Source organism: Acyrthosiphon pisum, chromosome A3 (assembly GCF_005508785.2).
Source record: "Acyrthosiphon pisum isolate AL4f chromosome A3, pea_aphid_22Mar2018_4r6ur, whole genome shotgun sequence".
NCBI lineage: Eukaryota > Metazoa > Arthropoda > Insecta > Hemiptera > Aphididae > Acyrthosiphon > Acyrthosiphon pisum.
This window is the reverse complement of record NC_042496.1, coordinates 3,640,090-3,663,103: the sequence shown is the minus strand read 5'-3', so window position 1 is coordinate 3,663,103 and position 23,014 is coordinate 3,640,090. Positions and strand designations below refer to the sequence as shown.

The window sequence follows — 23,014 nt, the reverse complement described above, 5'->3', positions numbered from 1 at the left end:
GGGGATACGCGCGTGATATGACGTGCGCCCAGCACTTCTTGGGATTTCCACTTTACCGCCCGGTACATTTAGGGATTCCCACTTTACCGCCCGCCAGACGGAAAAAGGACGCTTTACAACGCTCCAATCGTTATCGAAAACCAAACTTTCGGTGCAGGCGTGACAAAAATATATTTAATTTCATTGATGCGTGTTTTTCCTGCATAAAGAAAAAAAAATCGGATTTTAAGGTGTTCTGCGCAGTGAGCTGGCATATCTATTCTTGGTCGATGTCGTTTTGTTAGGACATTATATTATAATAATATAACGTGCATCGTACAGTTGAGACGCGGACATCAGCTGTTGGGTCGTGCTGGAAGCGGTCTTACCCAGCGGGTGACATAATAATATTATACGTACGGTGTATAATGTATGTACGGAAATATGCCTCGTGGAAAAAAAAATTACTTATTATAATATTATTATCATTATAATAATATACAAAATATTTTAAAAGGACTTACGACCGGCAGAAACAGTCCGCGGCGGCGGTTATTCGACGAAACCGCACACGCACTCACCGTGGGGGCTCGCCATCGCCGCCGCCGTGTTCGTGTTGCCAAGTGGTCGTCGTCGTCGTCGTCGCCGGCAGCGGCGGCGTCTCAGTCTCGTTCGACAACGTGTGCCGTCCGGTCGTCTCTCGTGCGTCGCGTCGCGTTCCGGTCGAATCCGCCGTCGAGTTCAAACCGAAAATTTAACGTCGCGATACTCGAAATAACAACAATATTATTGTATTGAACATTATTCCCGTTCGTCGGTCGTCATCCAGAGGTAAAACGCGTTATAACCGAAAAACAAACCGACAATATAATTAATTTATTACGTGTACCTACCTACGGGTCAGTTTCGCACGTGCAGCAACAATCGGTCATCGGTCATCGTCGTCGCCGTCCTCCGTGTGCACCATCCGGCCACGCGCCGATAGCGGTATAGCCGCCGCGGCCGAAACGCATGCCGGTGGTCGTCGTCCGACACGAACCGTGGACATGAACGGCGGTCGAGTGGCCAAGCGGCTGCTGGCCGTCGTGCTGGCCCTCAGCACGCTGGTCACGCTGGGCTTCTACTACAACGGCCTGTCGTCCGGCGTCGGCGTCGGTGGCGGTGGTCGCGCGGACGACCGGCCACAGCCGGCCGCGTTACTGCCGGCCATCGGGTGGCCACAGCGGTCCGTCGATGATTCGGCAGCCAACGACGTCGCGGCACCGTCCGGGCACAGGAAGCGGCCGGGCGTCGCCCTGCAACACCACAGAGTCGCGCCGATGACGGCCACCGTGGACAGAGACACTTGCCCGGTTCTGGGGTTGGCCAACACCACCATCGACACGGCGGCAGAGTTCACGCGGTTCGAGTTCCAGGTAAGACCGATATCATATAAACCGTTTTTGTCAGAGAGTGGGTTTTGACGATAATATAGTTCCGAAACGATTTGTTGACTATTATTGGTACATCAAGGATTGATTTCTCAAGCACTCTTGCTCCCCCCCCCTCCATGTTAAGTACACCTATCATATGCTCAAGATTTAAGGGCCATTTTGTTTTCAAAGACCTATTAGATTGTTATTTATGAGTTTATGATAGCTAGGCTGTGGTGATCTGAACATTTTTTTGTTTAAATGGATAAGTATGCCTTATTTTCCGTGAAAAACAATTAAAAAAATTATATAAAACAGCTGTGGTGAAGCAGACGATATTTTCGCAAATGTTGGATGGTTTTTTTCTATAAACGGAAATTTTAACGATGAATTATGAGTATACTTGTATACTAATAAATTGTTATTTAAATAAATATATATTATTATATAACTACCTATGTACGTCATAAGTATATTATCTATTGAATTAGTATAATTTTTACCTATTTATGATAGTACCTATATACTTATTCAATAGGCTATTATAGATGTAAAGGTTTTAACTTGGTATCAATATTGATATAAGTACTTATCAGTATTTAAAACAAAAAATTATCTACTTCACAGTTTGCAAAAAATGTGTTGTTCTCGTTCGAGAAAAAATAAGTGCCTATAGATTTTTGAAACTATGATTTTCCCCAGTCTTTAAGTAGGCATACTTAATGTTAGATTTGAACAAATAGGAGTAAGCAGCCTGTTAAAATGATTAATTTAAAATGTTTAATGTTGAAATTTGTGAAATTTGTCCAGGTGCCCGGCACAAAATGTATATCGTTTCGATAATACGTCTCCTTTATTATGATTTTACACGGACAAAACGTGTGTGAGCATTGTAGGTATAGTGACATCTATAATATATTCTTATTGTATCAAACGGAGTACGTAATGACGGTATTCTATTTGTATTATGAAAAGAACACAATATTGTCAATGTGAAAAAAAAACGATTTATTCATCACAGTCGAGCTCGTACCTATCTGAATCGTCGTGTATAAACACACTGGCGGAACATATTTTTATCGGGAGCAGACGTATGAAAATAATAATAATAATAATAAACAAATGCAGATGAGACCATTTCTATAAAATAATATCTACGATATATTAACATAATACTTCTCGTCAACGAGTGCACTCGGGGAAGTCTTTTTATTATCGTATGGCCCCGGATAGGTTCGATAAGGTCCCACGTATACCATGGTACATGGTAAATCTATATAAATAAAATAGTAGCAATAGCGTAATGAATTACAAAATGTAATAGTCTCGAGTCATGCAGTAGTCTTCAACTGCATTTCAACCATTATTATGAATAGGACAGAGTTGTATAGGTACCTACAACTTATATAATAATACGATATTATTTGCTTACGTTCGAAAGATATGTATTTTTTTTATCGAAACGTCACGGCTATACTACCACAGGGCACAGATATATGCGTGAAATATAAAATAAATTTTCTGTTGATTTACATGCAATACATAGTTAGACGATAGTGGCGTACCTACCTATATCCATGTGATATTTTAAAGTCTTCACGGAGTCGCGCATCACATGCAACAAAGAGAAGACGCTGATTTTTCGTTGCGTCAGTAAATGCAAAATATATATTCGGCACCATAATATATTCTCTAGTCGGGGACTATATAAGTACCAAAATCAGTAGAATTTAGATCAAGTTGACGACGATTCGTAAGGAATCATAAAATATTATGTTTACAGTCTTATGTGAAAACGCACATAAATCAAAATCGTTATTATTCTCGTTATGTGTGTGTAGTTTAGAACCTGTTTTTTCTTCAGAACTACAGTGTATTCAATTATTATTATTGTCAGAAACGTATTCAAAGTCGTATAGCGGAGTAATATTAATTTAATCGCGTTTTTTAAATCGAACCGAATGATATTATACTATTATTATTGTCTTAACGCGCGAATTTTTTTTTTTTCGTGATGACAATTATTAGGTATTTTAGGGCAATGTCTTACAATCGAGTTTATGATCGGTGTCAATAAAATGTGCAATTGGTATTTCATAATATTATTAGTTGCGAATAAATCCTTTCATCCAATTCAGTCGATGTCGAGCGTGTGTGGTTGCACAAGTAGATTACGTATAAGTCATCTACTCACGTTGTTCCTCGTTTTGTAAACTGCACACACACATAGTATAACAAATATGTATTAACGCCAACAAACTCAACAATGTTCTCCGGTGTTTTCTTTATGTTTGTAATTGTAAGAAAGTCGCGTGCGATAACAATTTATATACCTATATAGTATAATACTATGTGGTGATAAGATTCATTTTTTTTCGCTTTTCGACAATATAATATTTGAGTAACTAGTAATTAACTAGTACGATACTATTGTAAAATATTACACCGATCCTATATTATATTTTTGTTGAACTTTTGAAAAAATATAGAAAGATTTACGATTTGACAAAATCTATTTCCTAGGTATTTTCAAACCACATTTCACGCACATTGCAAACATGACCATTAAAAAAATTAATTTTGAGTGAAAATGATCTATTCAAACACAGTATAATATATACTGTACCTATAGATACATTTTTATTGTGATTGTCGTTAATATCGTTTTGATTTTCCAATGATGTAAGTAATAATGAATAAAACATTAATTGTATTCTCCGTTGTATTCTATATTTCTATTATTAAAAATCAGCGTACAGCGTAGTGTAGGTAATAGGTATATACTGTTATTTCGACTATACTACATATAGAATATAAATACTTAATATAGTTTAATTAGTATACCGTTTTATTACCGGTTAGGTTCTTCGGTAGTTGTATCAATTTTTAAACGCAGATAGTGGATATTTCGGGGGATATTTTCTTATTTACTCTATCATAGCAAGCCACTGATCTGCTCCGTGTAAGACTTTCGTTGTGAACTTTATCGGAATTAATTTTATAATATTAATAATAATTTTATTTCCACTTTATTAGTTTTCCTGGAAAATATTTCTTTCCATAATATTTTGAACTTTATGGTACATAATAATTTATTAGTATTTGTGGTAAAAATATTCCAGGAACGTATACTACCTACAACTGTAATTATATATTACTAGCTAAGCAATCTACGCTGCATTAACGCGTCCTCGCTCACTTTCATTCGGTTCTCGGTTCTCAGTAATCATTACGTTTTCTGATAATCTCACAGTTTTCATTTCCAGCATCTCTTCAATAAATTTATTTTTATATTTATATCAATAATTCAGAATTCTACATCTTTGCTCGAATCGCTGTCGTCGTGTTTAATGTATTGTGCTTCGGTCTCATCGTGACACTCGTTATTTGCTTTGGAACTACTCAGAGTTATTGGAAAAATATAATATAGGTAGGGTAGGTACATAGCACATATAATATACGTCTACTACTATATATAAAGAAATAATAATAATAATAATTATTATCGCTGTATGAAATTCGATGGAAACCGTCCTGGATCGGTCCTTGCCGTCATCTCGACTTCCGAGGTAAATAAAAGAAAACGTTATCTCGTGGCTACCATGAGACTTACCGGATGAAATAAATCAATAACGTATATTGTACGTCATGGACAGATGACGAACGATATATACTATTATAATATAATAGTATATATCGTATTATATTATAATCGTGATTTGTAATATAACATATTAGAAGGTATGTTTTGTAGATACACTCGGTATAGCTTTTGTATACTGTATATAGCTATAATAGGTGACATTGTGACACTGTGACAGTTCCTCAGCAACACTTAAATTCCATTAGGTTGTAACTTGTTGGTAGTACGTTATAGATATAATGGAAATTTTATGCGTACTAAATGTTGGTTTATTATTATTAAAAGTGAACTAGGTAGATGATCTATTTAATATTCAATATTGTGATTGATCGTCTGCAACATGATATTATATGCTCATACGATGGATTCTATTATGTACACCTACCTAACTATTCTTCTACATTTTCGTCACTATATTATGTTAGTATGTTTGGTGTCTAAGGATAAAATTACGTTTAAAATAATTGTTTTATACGGCTAATTTATAGAATATGGCTCGGAATATGGTGTCCAAACTGTTTATCGTGTACGATTGATTTTTGAAAGTTTTTCAAATTGTAAGCATATTTTTATAATCTTCATGTACTACGATTTATAAATAAAAGTGTTTAACCTGTGTATTCTTTTCGTAAAACATAAACGTCTAAATATAACATGTACATTGTACACGATCGTTTTTCGATATACATAGTCCGAAACTATATTACCCCTACACGATGACGTTTTATTGCTCTTTCATGTGTAAATAAACTATACTTGTATAAAGTTATTTCGTGAGAACACAGCCGAGTATTATTATGTATTAGTATATAATAATAAAGTTTTGAGATTTTCTGTACATAGCTTAACGAGAATATTAATTTCAATTTAAATATTATATTACTTTTGAGTTTGGTTCGAAGCGTTAGTTCGTAGAGACTACACCCGCATATAGGTCGCTGGCTTATAATATAAACCTACCTGATATTATAAACGTAGGTAGGTACTATTGTTAATATAATATAATATATTAAAATAATAATATGTAATATAATAATATGTAATAAATAATAAGAGAAACGGCGATTGAAAATGTTAAAAAAGGTACGTGTTCGCGTAGAATCCGTTCATATTATAACAGAATAATAATAATCATTGCGACTCGCGCACGCAAAAATATGTTTATTTTATGCTACAGGATGTCCAGGACGTACGTTGCGCCAGCCCCCCCTCCCCCCAAAGGAAAATCTATGAACAAACTATACAGATATTTAGAACGTAATTCGCACGAATTCGCACGCCTAGTTTGAAAATTCGCACGACCTTCCTTCCCCTAGAAAATCAAAAAAATCGTGGGGGGGGGGGGGGCTGGCGACACGCGAAACTATGTAAAAAAATATTTTCAAAAAATTTTACTTTTTGAAATAATAAGTGTTTGATAAAAGAATCACCCAGTATATCAAATTATGAAAAAAATCTGTATTGAAGAAAAAATGTAAATAAAATAAAAAAACTTTATTTGATAAAAAAACTATATAATAAAAAATATTCTATCAAGATTTGTTTAACTTTTTCAATTCAATCAATATTTTTTATTTTTTATTGATTTTTTTCATAATTTGCATTTCAATAAAAAAAGACAAGTAGAATAAAAAACTATTGTAAAAACATCAATTTAAATTTAAAAAAAGCTGTATTTACCTAATAAAAATGTAAATATAATAAAAAAAGTCTATATTTGTTAAAAAAACTTTGTTTTATAAAAAAATTTCAATCTAGATTTGTTTAATATTTTTAATTCAATCAAATTTTTTTACTGAGTTTCTTTTTAGATTTTTTATATTTAATCGAGGTTTTTTTTATCTCAAATAAATTTTCGTCAGTATAGAAAATAATAATAAATAAAGACAAAATTCTATTTTTACTGAGGTGAATTATTTTTTTTTGATGGGAAGGAAGGTCGTGCGAATTAGGGCGAATTACGTGCTAAATATCTGTTTAGTTTGTTTATAGATTTTACTTTGGGGGGGGGGGGGGGGCTGGCGCAACGTACGTGTGTCCAGGGTTGTTTTATTGACACAAAGAAGCGCGGGGCACATAATAATATACTCAATAGTATTCCGCTGCTTTGAAATATTAAATCTCACCAAAAATAATATTCAATCTGTACATCCCCCATCCCATACACACGTATATATTATACATACACGGTTGTAATATAACTAAAACTATATATAATATAGGTAACCCTCCCGAACGTCTGCCTGAACCGTCTACCTAACCTAACCAGCGTGACGCCGACGAGTCTCGGTCAAGCTGTGTGGTGGGGGTGAGATTCGCCGGCATATTGTCTCAGTGAACCTTTTCACAGACATTTCCAGTTGCACCTGACGACCACCTAAGGTATTTTCTGGGATGGCAATGCGCCTTTAGCACCGTGGTGTGCAGGGGGGGTGGGTGTGGCATGAGAAGGGTATTATTATCATTATTGTTGTTATTATTATTATCGTTGAAACATCGAACCCGTAAACACACAACCTCGAACGCACACCACCGTGTTCTATTTAGGCTTCTTCCTTCTTCGCTGAATTCTCCGCTGCGATTCGTGACATTTTGGTGGTATACACGACGCTGTCCACAATGATATTATTATTACGTCGAATCCGGACACGCATTGTGTGCGCTCGTGGGGTAAATGTAAAAATAATAATAATAAAAAAGTACCCGCTCAGACCGCTTGTAATGAAAACAGGATTATAAGGGTTTCCGGGACAGGTGTGGAGTGTTTCACGCTATTCCTGGAGTCAAATTGTATTCGCCTTAACCTCCCCACGGCAATATACCTATATATATATACACGAATCCGGGCATAAACCTTAACAAGTATAATGTATATATACGGATGGCAGGTCTAATTTTTGGGGTTTCCGTTTTTCCGCCACCGCATTTCCCGTAACGTAACAAATAATAATTATTACTATTGATTTTGTTTTAACTCAATTTGTCTCCGAGCGGCCGGCTTAACGTCAAAGGGGCCGTCTGTTTATCTGACCGCCGGGGTTTTATTTTTAAAGGTAACATTCAGATGATGTTGGCTTATTTATTAAACGACCGCACACCGATATTAAATTATTATGGAATTAATTATAGCAGTCGAGATTAATTACCACGTTGGCCGATGTCGAGACGTGTGACAGAATCATGAAAATTAAAATATATTCTGGTTTATAATATACATTATACATGCACTATGCATTATGCAATATTGATTATAGATACTATAAAATGTCTCTTAAATATAATATTAATATAATATGAGAACGCCACACCCGCACGACGTGCCGTCTCCGTCTTCAAAATACGTACAACATAACAAATAATAATTTTACGTTCACATTAATCCTGTTATTTTTAAAACCAGAGTTAATTTACCTATTATACAATTTAATGGTAAACTAATTATTTAGGGTATCTTGGAAACTTTTATTAATATTTTGATCACGAAGCAAATTATGAGCATTTTAAAACTAAATGTTTTGTACATTTCAAATTTATTACTACCCTCTTCAAAATTAAAATATATACAACAAAAGCCTCCAAGATTCCCCAGATAACAATCTTACTTTTAAATTGTATAATACGAGGTATAATAGGTCAGTTCACTCAGCTAATAGCCTAATTTTAAAAACAATAAAGTAAAATAGATTATTATTATTTTTTAATTAGATTAAGGTTTCGACGACTGAGGTCATTAGTCTGTAAGGTTGGCGAGGTTGGTACGGAAGAGTTAGGTGGGACGAACCCGGGTGGTCACCCATCCGGGAACTAGTGGCAGCGGACGTTACTTACTCTCGACCACGTTGCGTGATTGATCATAGCCACCGCGGCCACTAAATTATTATTGTGAACGTAAAATTTGCTATGTTGTACATTAAATTTTATCAGACGGAGACAACACGTCATGCGGGTGTGGCGTCCTCTTAATGATATTCAAATTTACATTTTCATGTACGTTGTTGTGGTGTACGCCTGTATTTACATTTAAATACATAAAATAAATCACTTATCACTGAATACAATTATTTTAAAATTGACAGTAGTCGTTGCTACTTATATTGCTTAAATGTGCTTTAGCACAACCCAATGTCATATTCATAATAAATTTAAAATTTGTTAGTTTTATAGGACGAATGGTATAAAAAAAAATGATAACTACTTATTTGTGTTTAAATAATAATAATAATAATAATAATAATAAAAATAATAAAATTGACTGTACCACTTTATAGTAGGTATACTAACTAGCTATATGCGGTTATCCAGACATTCGTTTCGATTATAATAATATAATAACATATTTTATTACGACGAACGTCCCACACACGTGTCTACCAGCAGTATCAGTATTACATTTTTTTTTTATTCGCATTTAAGTTGTGTGCCACGATATCTGCAGCACTCTATAAAATATTATGGTCACCAAAGTTTTTCAAATATTGACTTGTTTTAATTAAATTTATATTCATCTTTAAAATCGATTAAATTGCAATATTCTGCATCTGGACATCACACGTAATTCGTTATTACACTTTATTTAATGAAACTCGTTGGGTTTTTTATAATATGTGCACTCAATGATATTATCTGACACTAATGAAAAAAAAATCAAATACCTACATAAATCACGCGTGGATATTGTGCAGCTGAAGCTTTAATGTAATTATGTATGCGTTTACCTAATAGTATTTGCACGATTTTTCAGATTTAAATAACACCGATAGTTATTTACATAATACCTAATAATAATAATAACCCGCTGCAGCAGTAGTTAAAATTTTTATTTTAAAACAACTGTGTTTGGTTTGTACGTCGTAAATAGGTCTGCCAGTTTATTTTTATGGTATCGATAAGCTTAACAAGCTCAACTTCCGGTGCGCCATATCATAATACCGTCTATACCGCCGCAACGCATTCATTATAATATCCGTTGTGAAAATATCCTTAAAATTGGCTTAAATTATCGTCGCGTTTCAATCCCTCGAAAAGTGACGGCGTATTTCATTATAATATGATAATATCGCATATTTTCGTATAATCAATGATAGGTATAAGTGATTAATATAATATTATAATATTTAAACCACAAAACGTCTAAAGGTTTAATAAATGTATACAATAATGTTTCAAAAGTAAATACACACTAAACATACTAGGTACCTATATTATATATAGTCATAATTTTCACAAAAGGTATAAACCTAGTTTTTTTTATAAAAATAAATGACTAGGTACTTATAGTTTTAACCGTTTTCGCGTTTGTTAATATCATATTTTATCATATTGACTATTGATATTTGACCATTCTATTTTTTTCATCGAAGAAAGTACTTAGCAGCGCGCACATACAATTATCAGGTAATTATCGGGTATTTACCTATATACGATGACGTTCGTTTATTGAATTAATTCAGGATTTAATCAATGGATTTAAAATATTGTTCACCCATATTCGACCACGACTATAATAGCCATTAAATATTACTTGAAGTGTATTATAAGTTATAAGTTGAATACCCTCCGAAATACATATTATTACCTATAATATTATTATATTATGTTGATATTTCAAAATTATTTCCATTGTCACGAAGACAGTATTATTATTTCTTATCTTTCAGAATGTACCACTTTTGAAACTCGTAGATAAATAAATAAAAGTAAATAAACCACAAATCATATCCTACAAAATAGGGTTGAACTTTTCTTTCGCCTTGACCTTTGGGCTTTGAGGCATCTATATACACATTACACATATGCCACGATAATAAACAGTATTTTTTTTCTACTAGCAATTTAGTTTAGGTACATTGTCTTAACAGATATTGTCGATCCTTTAAACATATTAGATATACTTATTATTAGATACTATATAACTTTTTCATCGGTTGAAATTACTTTATAGTTTATATACTTAAATTTTCAATATATATTCCTATTTATATGTACGTTAAGACACTTGAACATTTTAGGGAAAACGATTAACACATTTCGAGTATATAAATTATTTGACTCGTAGTTTTCATTTAAATATCACTGTTGGAACAGATTGTCCAAATTCGATATTTTTATATCCCAAATATTACCCACCGTAACAAATCATTATTAAAAAGCGTTTCTCACTTAGGTTTCTAGAAACATCATTTTCTGAATAAATTAAATATACTTAACAGCTACCTCATCGGATATAATATAATATTATACAAAAAAATCAGTTTCAAAATAAAAGTCGTGCGATTACAAATGTCACGATTTTTAAGCAGTTTTTCCTTCTCATTTGTCAGTTAGAAATTCTTCAAAATAATTGTGATGATAACAATAATAATAACAATACGATAATTCATTTTGTACCATGTTGTTACACAGCGATAGCATTATTGGAGTGTATAATAATTTATTATTTAGGTGTGTTTTTGGTTGCTGTTGGTGACCACGGGGTTACCGCATAAGCTTGTCATCGAAAATCCGAGGAAAAGCTCGCGATTTCCCCACACGCGAATAATAATATTGTCATCGTTTTCCTTCCCATTAGTCGCCCTGCCGTTAGTGCACGCTTTCAACTTTTAAGTAGGTACACTTATCGAAAAAATTATTCTGTATCGTGTCATAATATAATAAAAAAGTCGTTATCGTAGAAAATTGAATATAATAATATCTATCTCACGTTTTCGAAACTTTTAATAATAAAATACGGGTAAATAATGTTTGCATTGTTGCGCAAACATAATACGATATTGTCACAATATAATAGGATAATGTCATTAAATCGTCTTTTGATTTGCCCATACAGATTTCATGTTGTATTTTTTTACGAACGCGTTTCAATCGACTGCGAATTACCATCATCACTATAATGTCGAATGTTGATGTAGTACCTATATAGTTTTATAAGCACCGAAAATTATTAAAAACGCGCATGAGTTCCAACTTAGGTTTTCCTTTTCAAAGAAGCATTAGATGGGGGCAGATTATAATACGCGAAAGGGTTTAACGGTGTTGAGGCACTAATTTCCATTAATTATTAGCCAAGTAAAAATAACTACCGACAACAAATTTGTGTACGTTTTTATAAACGTAATTTCAAAAACTTTTTTTTTTGATATACAATGTTTACTTTGATGTGTATCTTTTGATTTTTTTCACGATTCAAGGTTCTCGTTGTTAAATTCCAACGTCAAGATATACGAACGAAGGTTGTCGGTTGTACAATAATAGTAATAATAATATGCATATTGCCATTATAATATATATATATATATTTAGGTACGTACGTGCATAATGGTGCTATGGTTTTGCCATAATTATTACGTTTATTACGGGTAATTAAACGTAATTATTGCTATTAAACAGTATGATTAATAATTAAGGATATTTTCGAAAGTACCCTTAAGCTTTTCGAAACGTTTGAACATGTTAATAATAATACGTGATATTCTATTTTTCTCGTGTATGCTGTAGGTATAGGTAGTATTGTACCTAATACCCGTGCCAGTCAATATGGAGGCAATTTTTTTTACCAGCGATGATTTTCTCGCTAATAAACCACCATTATATATGTACATATAGGTACATGCAAAAGGTCTTTTTTGATAGCGATCAATCTGTATCGAAAAAATATATAACACCATATATACGCGTCATTAGCATTATTCATGGCAATCAAAGTATAGTATACTACGATGATGGTGGGGGAGGGGAAAAATCGAACGAGATATCGTATCATGGAATGGGAATTACTATAGATTTTTTTTTTCCACTCTTGTCGTCTACAACTATATTATAATATTATTATACTGTTGTAGCAGCCGTACAATATTATATCGTATTATTTAAATTGTTCCACTGCAGACCTTTGGGCACGAATATTTTTGGTCCGCGGGAGATGGAGCATTTTTATTTTTTATCCGTTTACGGGACGATGAAATGTTGCAATGAGCGAAATAAATATAAAGAATAAGCATTGCGTACGCACCGTCTATGTATAAGTACCTATATCTAATATGATATAGCCGCAGTTGAAAGAATAAAGGTATTATGCCCGATAGTTTTTGCGGTAGAGTGAAACTTATTTTCCTGCACAGTGATGCTGGCGGTGGTGCTGTGAACGTTTAAAAATTCCCCCTTTGGATGGACTTTTAATAAGAGAAAACACAGGTAAGCACTTGGGAAATTAAATCGCTCGAAAGGGTCTGAGAAATAAATAAATTCACCTCTGTTTTGATCAAAAGAAAAGAAAAAGAAATGGTGAAGTGCTAATACACATTAGGGAGACGAGCGGAGATCACAGAGAGGGAAACTACAACTTACAACTGTAATTATTCGCTCGATCAAAAAAATATAAAACATCTTAATAAGATAACGCGTGTGGAAACGGAAATATATATTTGCGGTTAGTTCGTAAAAATTACTCTGAATATCTCAATATTAAAATGATAAGCTTATTATCAATACGTGTTTATGATGTAGTTTTTATTTACATTTTTGTCGGATAAAACAATACACAATTTGTCGACGATGGTCGAAGATCATATACCGTACCTAATTACATCATACGATAACCAATATGAATTAACCGGCATATGTTTGGGACGAGTTTCTGACGTTTCTGTGCAGAAACCAGTATACCTAATACCTTTGCTGAAGAGTAATTTAATCATATGTAATTATAAGACGTAATGTATTTGTATAATTTTTTGTAAAAGTAAATATTTGCCTTAACGTTGGAAATATATTCAATCAGCTGTCTATATAGATGATCAGTTTTATTAAGACCACGATGTAGAAAAGATATCTTCTCTACATCGTGATTAAGACACATTATGATAACTATTTTATTAATATTGTTGATAATAATATTACAACAAAACCATATAGTATTGACTATTGTTGTTCAACCAGCTGTTGCTAACCGTGAGTTCTTTTTGTAGTATTTAAGTCTATAATTCCAACCGAAACGTTGTAAACAATTAAATTCCATAACATAAATATCATATTATAATAATACATTGTGTGAAAATTATAACACATAATGTGTTAAAGTATTTTATAACCCACTGCATGATTTTAAATAGATTATAGACCAAAAATAAAATATTTAATAAATAATTGCATTTTAACTAAATAAATATGTAGGTACCTATACACGATTGTTGTGAGATTTTTGTTGTAATCAAACGGCACATTTTTCCCAGTAATATATTATTAATATAATTTTAAATCTTCATTAATGTGTTTATTAAAATACCAACGCATTCTTAATTAAAATACAACGATGTTAGACCTACAAAAAGTATAAAATAATATCCAAACGTTATAATGTTTTAAGGCAAAAGATCTTGATTGAAATATTATTATTTTTAATTTAATTTAGCGTTTAATTTTTTTTTATCATGACATAACGTAGATTGCATTCTGCACAAAAAATACGTCACTATAAAAAGCAAAAATAATGATTATTGTTTTTATATTTTCAAATAAAATTAACGTCGTACGAATGGCCACAAATAATAATTTTTTTTTTAAACTAACGCATTATATCCAAAGTGTAATTTCCTGGTACAAATATGTTTTTATTTCGTTTTCACGGCAAATTTTACTAGCTAAGCATAATGTATAACTGTAGTGCGTTGTATACATCATCGACGCTGCGTAAAATAACATCATTTATTATTTTGATATTATATTATTGCTAATTTATTGTATTCGTTTACAATACGCATCTGTAAAACAATAATATCGGGAATATAGATGTCGCTGTGTATATGATGTTTTTTTGCGTGAAAGTTCGTTTTTACGTGCGAACTTCATATTTTAATTCTCGCGAAATGTTCGATTAATAACCATCACGAATAATACTGCAATTATACACGTGTTAAAAAATATCATATTTTTTATCGGGCTTCTGGGATCTATAATACCTATATTATTATTATTATATACCTAAGTAACGTGTAGGATTATTATATTATATGTAACTATAACTTTTTTTGGTTTTTTAATTTCCGCATATTATTCGAATCGGTAGATATAATGTTTTATATAGCTCGCTGAACTGTTTGAAGGAAAAACCTATTCCATATATTATAATATAATATGATGCATGACGGGCTACTCGAATGATTCCACCGACCTAGCAACTCTAGAACGAACGCAACTTACTACATCATATTATTACATACGTATAATACATCTATCACTGGAGGATCTGTTATATTAATCATATATATATGCGCATACCTCTACTCGATCCGTAAATCTCTTAAGTACGTCGCTCTATATTGTCGTGTGTTATATACATTATTATATTATGCGTATAGTCTCTCGCACAGTTCCGACAATGAGGCACTTGCCCCATCTCTCGTCCGAGCTTTTATCATGTCCTCCCGCACCTCCCTATATATACAATACAATACAATATAAAATATAATAATAATGCGCGTTGTTATCGTCGCGCGGCTTTACACCCTTCAAACGGTGGTGTATACTAAATATGGCGTTATTGTCGAAAAGTATATCACATTTTGTTGTATATACGTCATATATATATACATATAATATTATGTTCTCTGGTACTCGTTTTTAATATGCCAGCCGTGCTTTCGCTATGTCATTCGCCATCGTTATTTTTCGACCATATACGCCTGCACGTCGAATCAATGAAAAAAACTTAAAAGTTTGACTTAGTACTCTTATGCATCGTTAATAATATCAGAAAAACATTTAAATTTATATTTAAATTGACAAAAAAATTGCACCCGATGGTGAATACCTAGCGAGCATACATACTTATTTTGCCGTCTGCTCTCTATATCGCGTTTAAAGGTATCTAAGAACATAACTAGTGTTCTTTCTTCAGTTTTTTAATTTTAAAACGAGTTATGAGTAAATCTATGTTAAATATTATGATACAAATTTGCTCGAAACTTGTGACGAGCCGACGACGGTAATTATATAACATAGATAAAATTATATTCAGCTTCACAAAAGGAGTGTTTGGGGGTTGTAACTCTCGCCTCTGAAATTTGGTAATATGTAGTTACTATATAGTTGCATAATTTTATTACAATTTCTGCAGTTAAGAGAATATTTTGTTAAATTCATAAACTCTATCCCTTGGACTCACTTACACTGCACCCCGGAAATGAACCTTAGTTGCACCCCTGAATACCTATATTAATGCTAACAAAACTAAAAAGGTTCTGATAAACTTAAATTTGCTATATGTGACACACATTTGTGAGATCACCCACTCAAGAAATAAATATATTCAAACAGTTTATACCTAAATACATTTAGTTAGTTTATTTGATCAATAATCGCTGCACATGTGAAAACTGTATAGATAATTCAACGTAAACGTGTGAACTTTTCTTTTGCAAAAGTATATGATTATAATACAACTTTTGACTTTTGACTTTTTGTAGGAAAATTTATACTATTCCCGAACCCATTATTATGGTCCCTTTTTACCTATGTATAATTTACAGCATCGAAATTCCTCTATATTAAAATATGTACCCATATAGTGTATATTATATTATAATATTGCAAGTGTATAATATTGTGTACGTTAATATATCGACGATGATGTGCGCAGGTTACCTACGTTTACAATGTGTACATCAAATATTAAATAATATTATATACCCACTAATTCGGAAAAGTTTGGCATCTGCATGCACAGATGCACAAAAGCTTTTTCATTTTAACGGTCGGTGACGGTTTTCTTCTGTTGAACGGATTTTATTTGCATACTGGCAGCATATTATTTGCGTGCCGTAACGAATTCACCACCTAATCGAATCACGTATGTCTAATATATAAAATTCTTGTGTCACAATGTTACCATACTCCTCCGAAACGGTTCGACCGATTTTTATGAAATTTTATATGCATATTCAGTAGGTCTCAGAATCGGCTACTATCTATTTTTCATACCCCTAAGTGTTAAGGGTTGTCCAGAAAAAAATAAAATAATAATAGTGTATTATATATTAGTTGCAGCTATTGATTAATCAGGCATGTTTGTTGATTTGTATTATTATTTTTTGTCAATATATATATATATATAAATGAATGTTTGTGTGTAGATTAGACCTCTGGGAAGAAGATAGGCTGATTTAAAAAGGGTTAAATTCGTTTTTTTTTATTCATTGGATTTTAGTACGGTTAGGTTAGGTTAGGATTTTGTATTAATTGATTATATTAATCTACCGTAGGTGGAATTAAGTAAAAATGACAAACTTGGTATAACTTTGATACTTTAGAGTTAATCATACACTTACATACAAACAGCACGGTGTCCGCGATCTACCGCAGGTAGATTGCTTATACCTGATAATATACTGCTGCGAATCAGAATTTTTATTCCAGGCAACAGAAAAGTTAAGATGAATCTAGAACAGCATACACCGAATATTAAATAACGCATTGATCAAAGTTTGAGTCATATACAGTTCGTACATTTAACGGGTAACGAAGTGCACGGGATCAGCTACTATATATATATACACTGTCGGCGTCCCGCGTAGTCAAAGATGAGTTGTGAGTTGTGACGAAATTGATATATTCGTATATATATACGCTTCCAGTAACACTGCCCGAAACAGATCTCCCAGTACTCTTTGCTAGTTTTTTGCGTAATTTGTATTTAAAGTTAATATAATTTTATTTATTTATTTTTTTTTTTTTTGGGGGGGGGGGGGGTGTTGTCGTCAAACATTATAATATATGATTATATTTTGCAAATAATCAACTGATTTATATTTTAGTGCGATTTTGTACCCTCAATAAGTATCCGCGTTCACATATGGTTATAATATTTAACGGCAAAGTAAAAATCACAAAAAGTCAATTTGATAGGTATACCGTATACGGTTTACTTATGCTCGAGTATGTACGCATTTAATTAGTTACCTATTATATTTTGTCGTCACGTATCTTAAAAAAGCCGCGATTTCTAGTATTAATTTATTTAAATATTTTAAAAGGCCTAATTACTGATTTACGTTAAACATATTCAAACAGTTGAGCAACTTATATAGAGTTTAGACGGTTAGTAGGGTTGGAGTAAATATAATATATAGGTGGCGAGCGGGTATGTGTGTATATACTCTTTATACAATATACACATCAACGTGTTGGTCGTTTTTTCCATATATACGTTCAAAACTATAAGTTTGATGGACCGTATTCATTAAAATTTCAAGTTTGTCGGAACTTAGCCGCTGCAGTACACGCGTCTTGTACCTATACGCGTTATAATACATTTATCGTATTACAGATGGCACATAATATCATATCAATATAATAATAATATGTGTCTCGTGTATATACCGAATTCTGTTATACGATTAACCACCAATTTTTTTACTGAAACGCATTATGGGTTTCATTCGCGCAGAATATAGAGTAAAACGAACGCGCCGTTTGACGAATATTATTTTAATCTTTCGACGACGTGGCGCATTTTTTATGGATTAAAAACTCATATCTGCTATATCATATGCAGTGATGGTCGGATATATTAGGTATATCGTGGCAAATATTCAATACCGTTTTGGTTTTTTAATTTTATATAATTCGATATCTATAGGTATACATTGAATCAGAATAATAATATATGTTATGTTGAAACCCAAACCTGCAGTGGTGGATCCTATATATTATATTATTATTTCGCTGATTAAGATTCTCATCCCATTAACGCAAAACTTTTATTCGGGAATCCATTAAATTTATGAAACCTATCCAGAGATTTTTTTCTATACGTACCGTAGATATTATATTGCTCGCCAATATGTAATAAATATAATTGAAAATTAATGTATTATAATTAAATACCTACACGCAAGTACCTATATCACGAAATTTCTGAATAATATATATTATGTATATAATATTATGCGTTTTTTTTAGTTTATTATTTTTTGATTTACATTAATGGAAAAAATGTTAATGATTTATATAATATTACGTCGAATGACGACATAATATGCCTAATACATATAATATTATTATGATACACCCTGAAGTTCTATACCTAGGCATGCACAAATCGAGCATATACAGGCATTAGGAATTATGTACGATTTATACTAATGTATACAATATAATATATACTTATATAATATACATAATATATCCGAATAATAAGCTTTCGGTCGATTAAGTGGGCTAATCTTAGGGCTCTGACAATAGTACCTATATAATATTATGCGCATGTTGGCGGAGACCTGTGCGTGTCGCATCAATATATAATACAATACACATTACGCTCAGTAGTCGGATACCGTATACATATATACATATCGTCCAAACAAACGACGTGGGAGGAGAAATAGCGTATTATATTATTGTACCTATATAGAACTGCGCGATTTATACTTCCGGAGTATAATACATATTTTGGTCGAAAGACCAAAGTCATCGGTCATCGCGGGCAGTAAACCATACATAGGTATATGCGTATACAGAGTGTTTAAGTACGATAACAGAACAAACTTTGAGAATAATCTCGTGTCAGTTTATGCGGGAATCAAAAACCTGTTTAGTGTTTCGCAAATACGGGATATTTAAAGGATTTATAGTATCTATTTCATTATATATATTAAACTTATTGGTACCTATATAGGTAATAAATACACTATACACAGCAATATAATTATCGTCTCCTAAAATACTTTTTTGAGATATTAATTTCTGATTAAAATATAACAATTCAAGGGTTTATCGTTCAATCGATAAAATAGTTTTTGAAAAACAAACAATGATACATTTTAGATTCTGAGTGGAACGATGAATATATTGATTTTACAATGATGTGTTTTTTTTGTGTCTATCTACACGATAAGTAGTCGAAATATCGCTTCAATTTTCAACTTCAGTATCTTGTTTGATTGAAAGTGAATCTATTTGGTACTTTGGGAGTCAAAAGTAAAAATTTCCCAGTAGTTTTCAAAAGCGCCGTGATAAACAAAAGAAAAATTAAGGAAAAACGGGAATTTTTACGAAAAATCTGTTTTTAAGGAAATTGATTTTAGTTTTTGGTGTAACTTTAAAACAAATGACCGTGGATACATGACATTTTCACTGGTTATTTATATTTCCATTTTCTATACATGAAAAAATTTTAAAAATATTTTGATTTGTTTTGAACTGTTTAGGGACATTTTCAGTTTCCAATTTTATTAGTTTTTTGATGTGAAAACATCTTATGGTTTTTCTATGAATGTCAATAAAACTTTATTTGTTGAGTAAAAATACTTGTGTATGTATGTAGCTAATTCTTTTACCAAAAAATCTAAAAAATACATAAGCACAGCTTATTTTTTTACTCTTAAGTTCAAATTTGGACGAAATTACATATAAAAAAACCTAGAATAACTATTTTAGTTATTTTGTTTTGATTGTATAATATTATTCGTAGGTACTTGAAACTTCTAAAGTATACTATTATGTATCTATGATAGTATCATGGTTTGTTGTTGATGTATAACGCGTTATAAGTATCTAATGAATATTGTGATATGATTAATTTGGAATTTATCTCGGAATTTATTTTAGGTACCTATTACAGGTCAATTTTTTTTTTAATACCGTAGATAAGTATATAATATGTCTTATACCTAGACTGACATACCGTCTCCGCTCAGAATCGTTTTTCTTATACAATGATATTATATCATTGAATTCAAAATTAATACCATCCATTATACAGTGACCTACTTGTAACCTACTGTACAGCAAAGCAACATCTACTTGCTCACCTTTTTAATTGTTCAATTTATCAGAAATTAATTCCCATACGAAATTTTTCATCACTGAAAATCCCTATATTTATTATATATATTATCTATATTATATTATATATATTATTGATATATTATTATTTTTTTTTGAGATTTTACGTGTTACGCTTGCGTCTCAAATTTAAATTCTCAAGAGTCTTGTGGGATATAATGATGGGGGACGACGATTCTAGGTGTGTATTTACTATTAATAAGTTATGAAAATTAATTACGATATAGATACATATATAGATGATATCATAATAAGACAGTACTCTTAAAAATCCTTCAAATTTTACAAAACGCAAAATATATAGTTTTTTCGCAACCACTTACTGGAATGAAATCATATTCTCATAATGAAATATCCTGTAGGTATACATATCGTTTAATATTACGATAACGTTTTTCTGGCCATCGTTTTTGTGGTCCGATTCTAATAATGGGATCTAACCGTGTGCTGTTATAACTATTAATGCGTTTTTGGGGAAGAAGTTATATTAATATATTAAAATGACTACACTGACAATGATTTATAATTGTCTTAGCGTTTATATTCTAACAAGCATAATAATATTAAATAGGAACTATACATCTTCCCGAGTTCTGATTTTTTATATGTGTCGCATATAGTATAATTGACATTGTTTAATGTATGAAACCTACCGTCACCCCATAGGCCATAGGGTATTAGTGTGCTTAAGCCATGTATAATTGCGCTACCTACCTATATAATAATATATATTAAATTGTATTATTAAAATTAAACAGATTTTGTCAACAATTTTTAACGATATTGTTATCATTACGTTACATTACTAGATCATTAACATAGCGGAGGTGTGGGGGTAGATTTTTTAAAGAAATTGTAAGAAATTATATTTTTTTAGAAAAAGGTTAAAAATATAATATTGTTGTTGATGTTCATGAAAAAAATGAGTTTATTTCGGTATATAATACATATTAGCATTTCAAAAATTAATAAAATATAACGTAGAGGTACCTACATATTATTATTATAGGTACCATAGCGCTAACATACGAATAAACAATAATTATATACATAATATATGAAACCAGACAACTATAAATAACATTCTTTATATGGTTTATTATAATATACAAGATACAATATATAGCCTATACCAGGGGTGGCCAACTTTAGTAGACTTGACATGATAGTTTTTCTAGGTTGTCGCGATCGACCCGTTGGCCACCCCTGGCCTATACAGTACAGTAGAAACTCGATTAACCGTCACTCTCGGGGCCGAGACTATGATGGTTAACAGAAAATCAGCCATAAACGTATCTATGTATTCTACAACGTCAACGTGTGTACATACAAAAAAGATACAAACATAATATATATAGCATACTTTACAAAATAATTCGTCATTCTCTTTTATTTCTTTGAGACTTAAGATTTTTGAGCGGCAAAGTTCCGAATTTTACGGAGAAGTAAGACCTAAGTTTTATATGCCATTTTTTTGGATGATGATGGATAACAGAAAGTGACGGTTAATCGAGTTTCTACTGTAGATGCAATACATGTTATTTTCGATCTCACCATCACGGGTCCTCATGGTTCACGACGGTAGTAAAACATCGTTATATATCGTTACTATATCGTATTGTTGCAATCATGATAGCTATTGTATATTATGACTGCACAGCCATGCACGTAAACATAACTATACATATTATAGGCTTTTGATTTCGGGGTCTCGAATCTCACCTAAAATTATTTTATTAGACTTTTTTAAACCGTACAATTTTTAGTGGACCGCATATTGGGAGTTGGCCATTATTAATTTATACACTAATGACCATTTTATTTTTTCAAGGCATTATATAATATTATACCTTAAAATACCTATTTTTGTATTTAGATTACGGTTTTTTCACTGATCCCACAGTCCCCACCGTACACAAATGTGTAGGTATAATACGCCACTGTACAAACGCACAGTGTGCATAGCGTATCGTTTACATAATTGCTTTAAAAACTAAATGGTTTGAAAACTTCTAAAGACATCGTAAAAATAATTAGATGATAATTATTTATTTGATCTGTCTACATATATATATATACATAACAATATAGCTATAGGTATTACATAGATTTATAAACAATAAACATAATAAATTATGTTAAC

General features: G+C 31.9%; 1 protein-coding gene across 1 annotated transcript in view; it reads left to right on the top strand.

The window, feature by feature from the left end:
• Positions 1 to 635: 635 nt before the first annotated feature.
• LOC100159877 (alpha-mannosidase 2) overlaps positions 636 to 23,014 on the top strand; it is a 191,154-nt gene continuing 168,775 nt past the window's right edge. Inside the window, exon 1 of the mRNA XM_029491149.1 lies at positions 636 to 1,394. Within this exon, the coding sequence (XP_029347009.1) occupies positions 1,026 to 1,394 (369 nt within the window). The 5' untranslated portion in view covers positions 636 to 1,025. The remainder of the gene's footprint in view (positions 1,395 to 23,014) is intronic.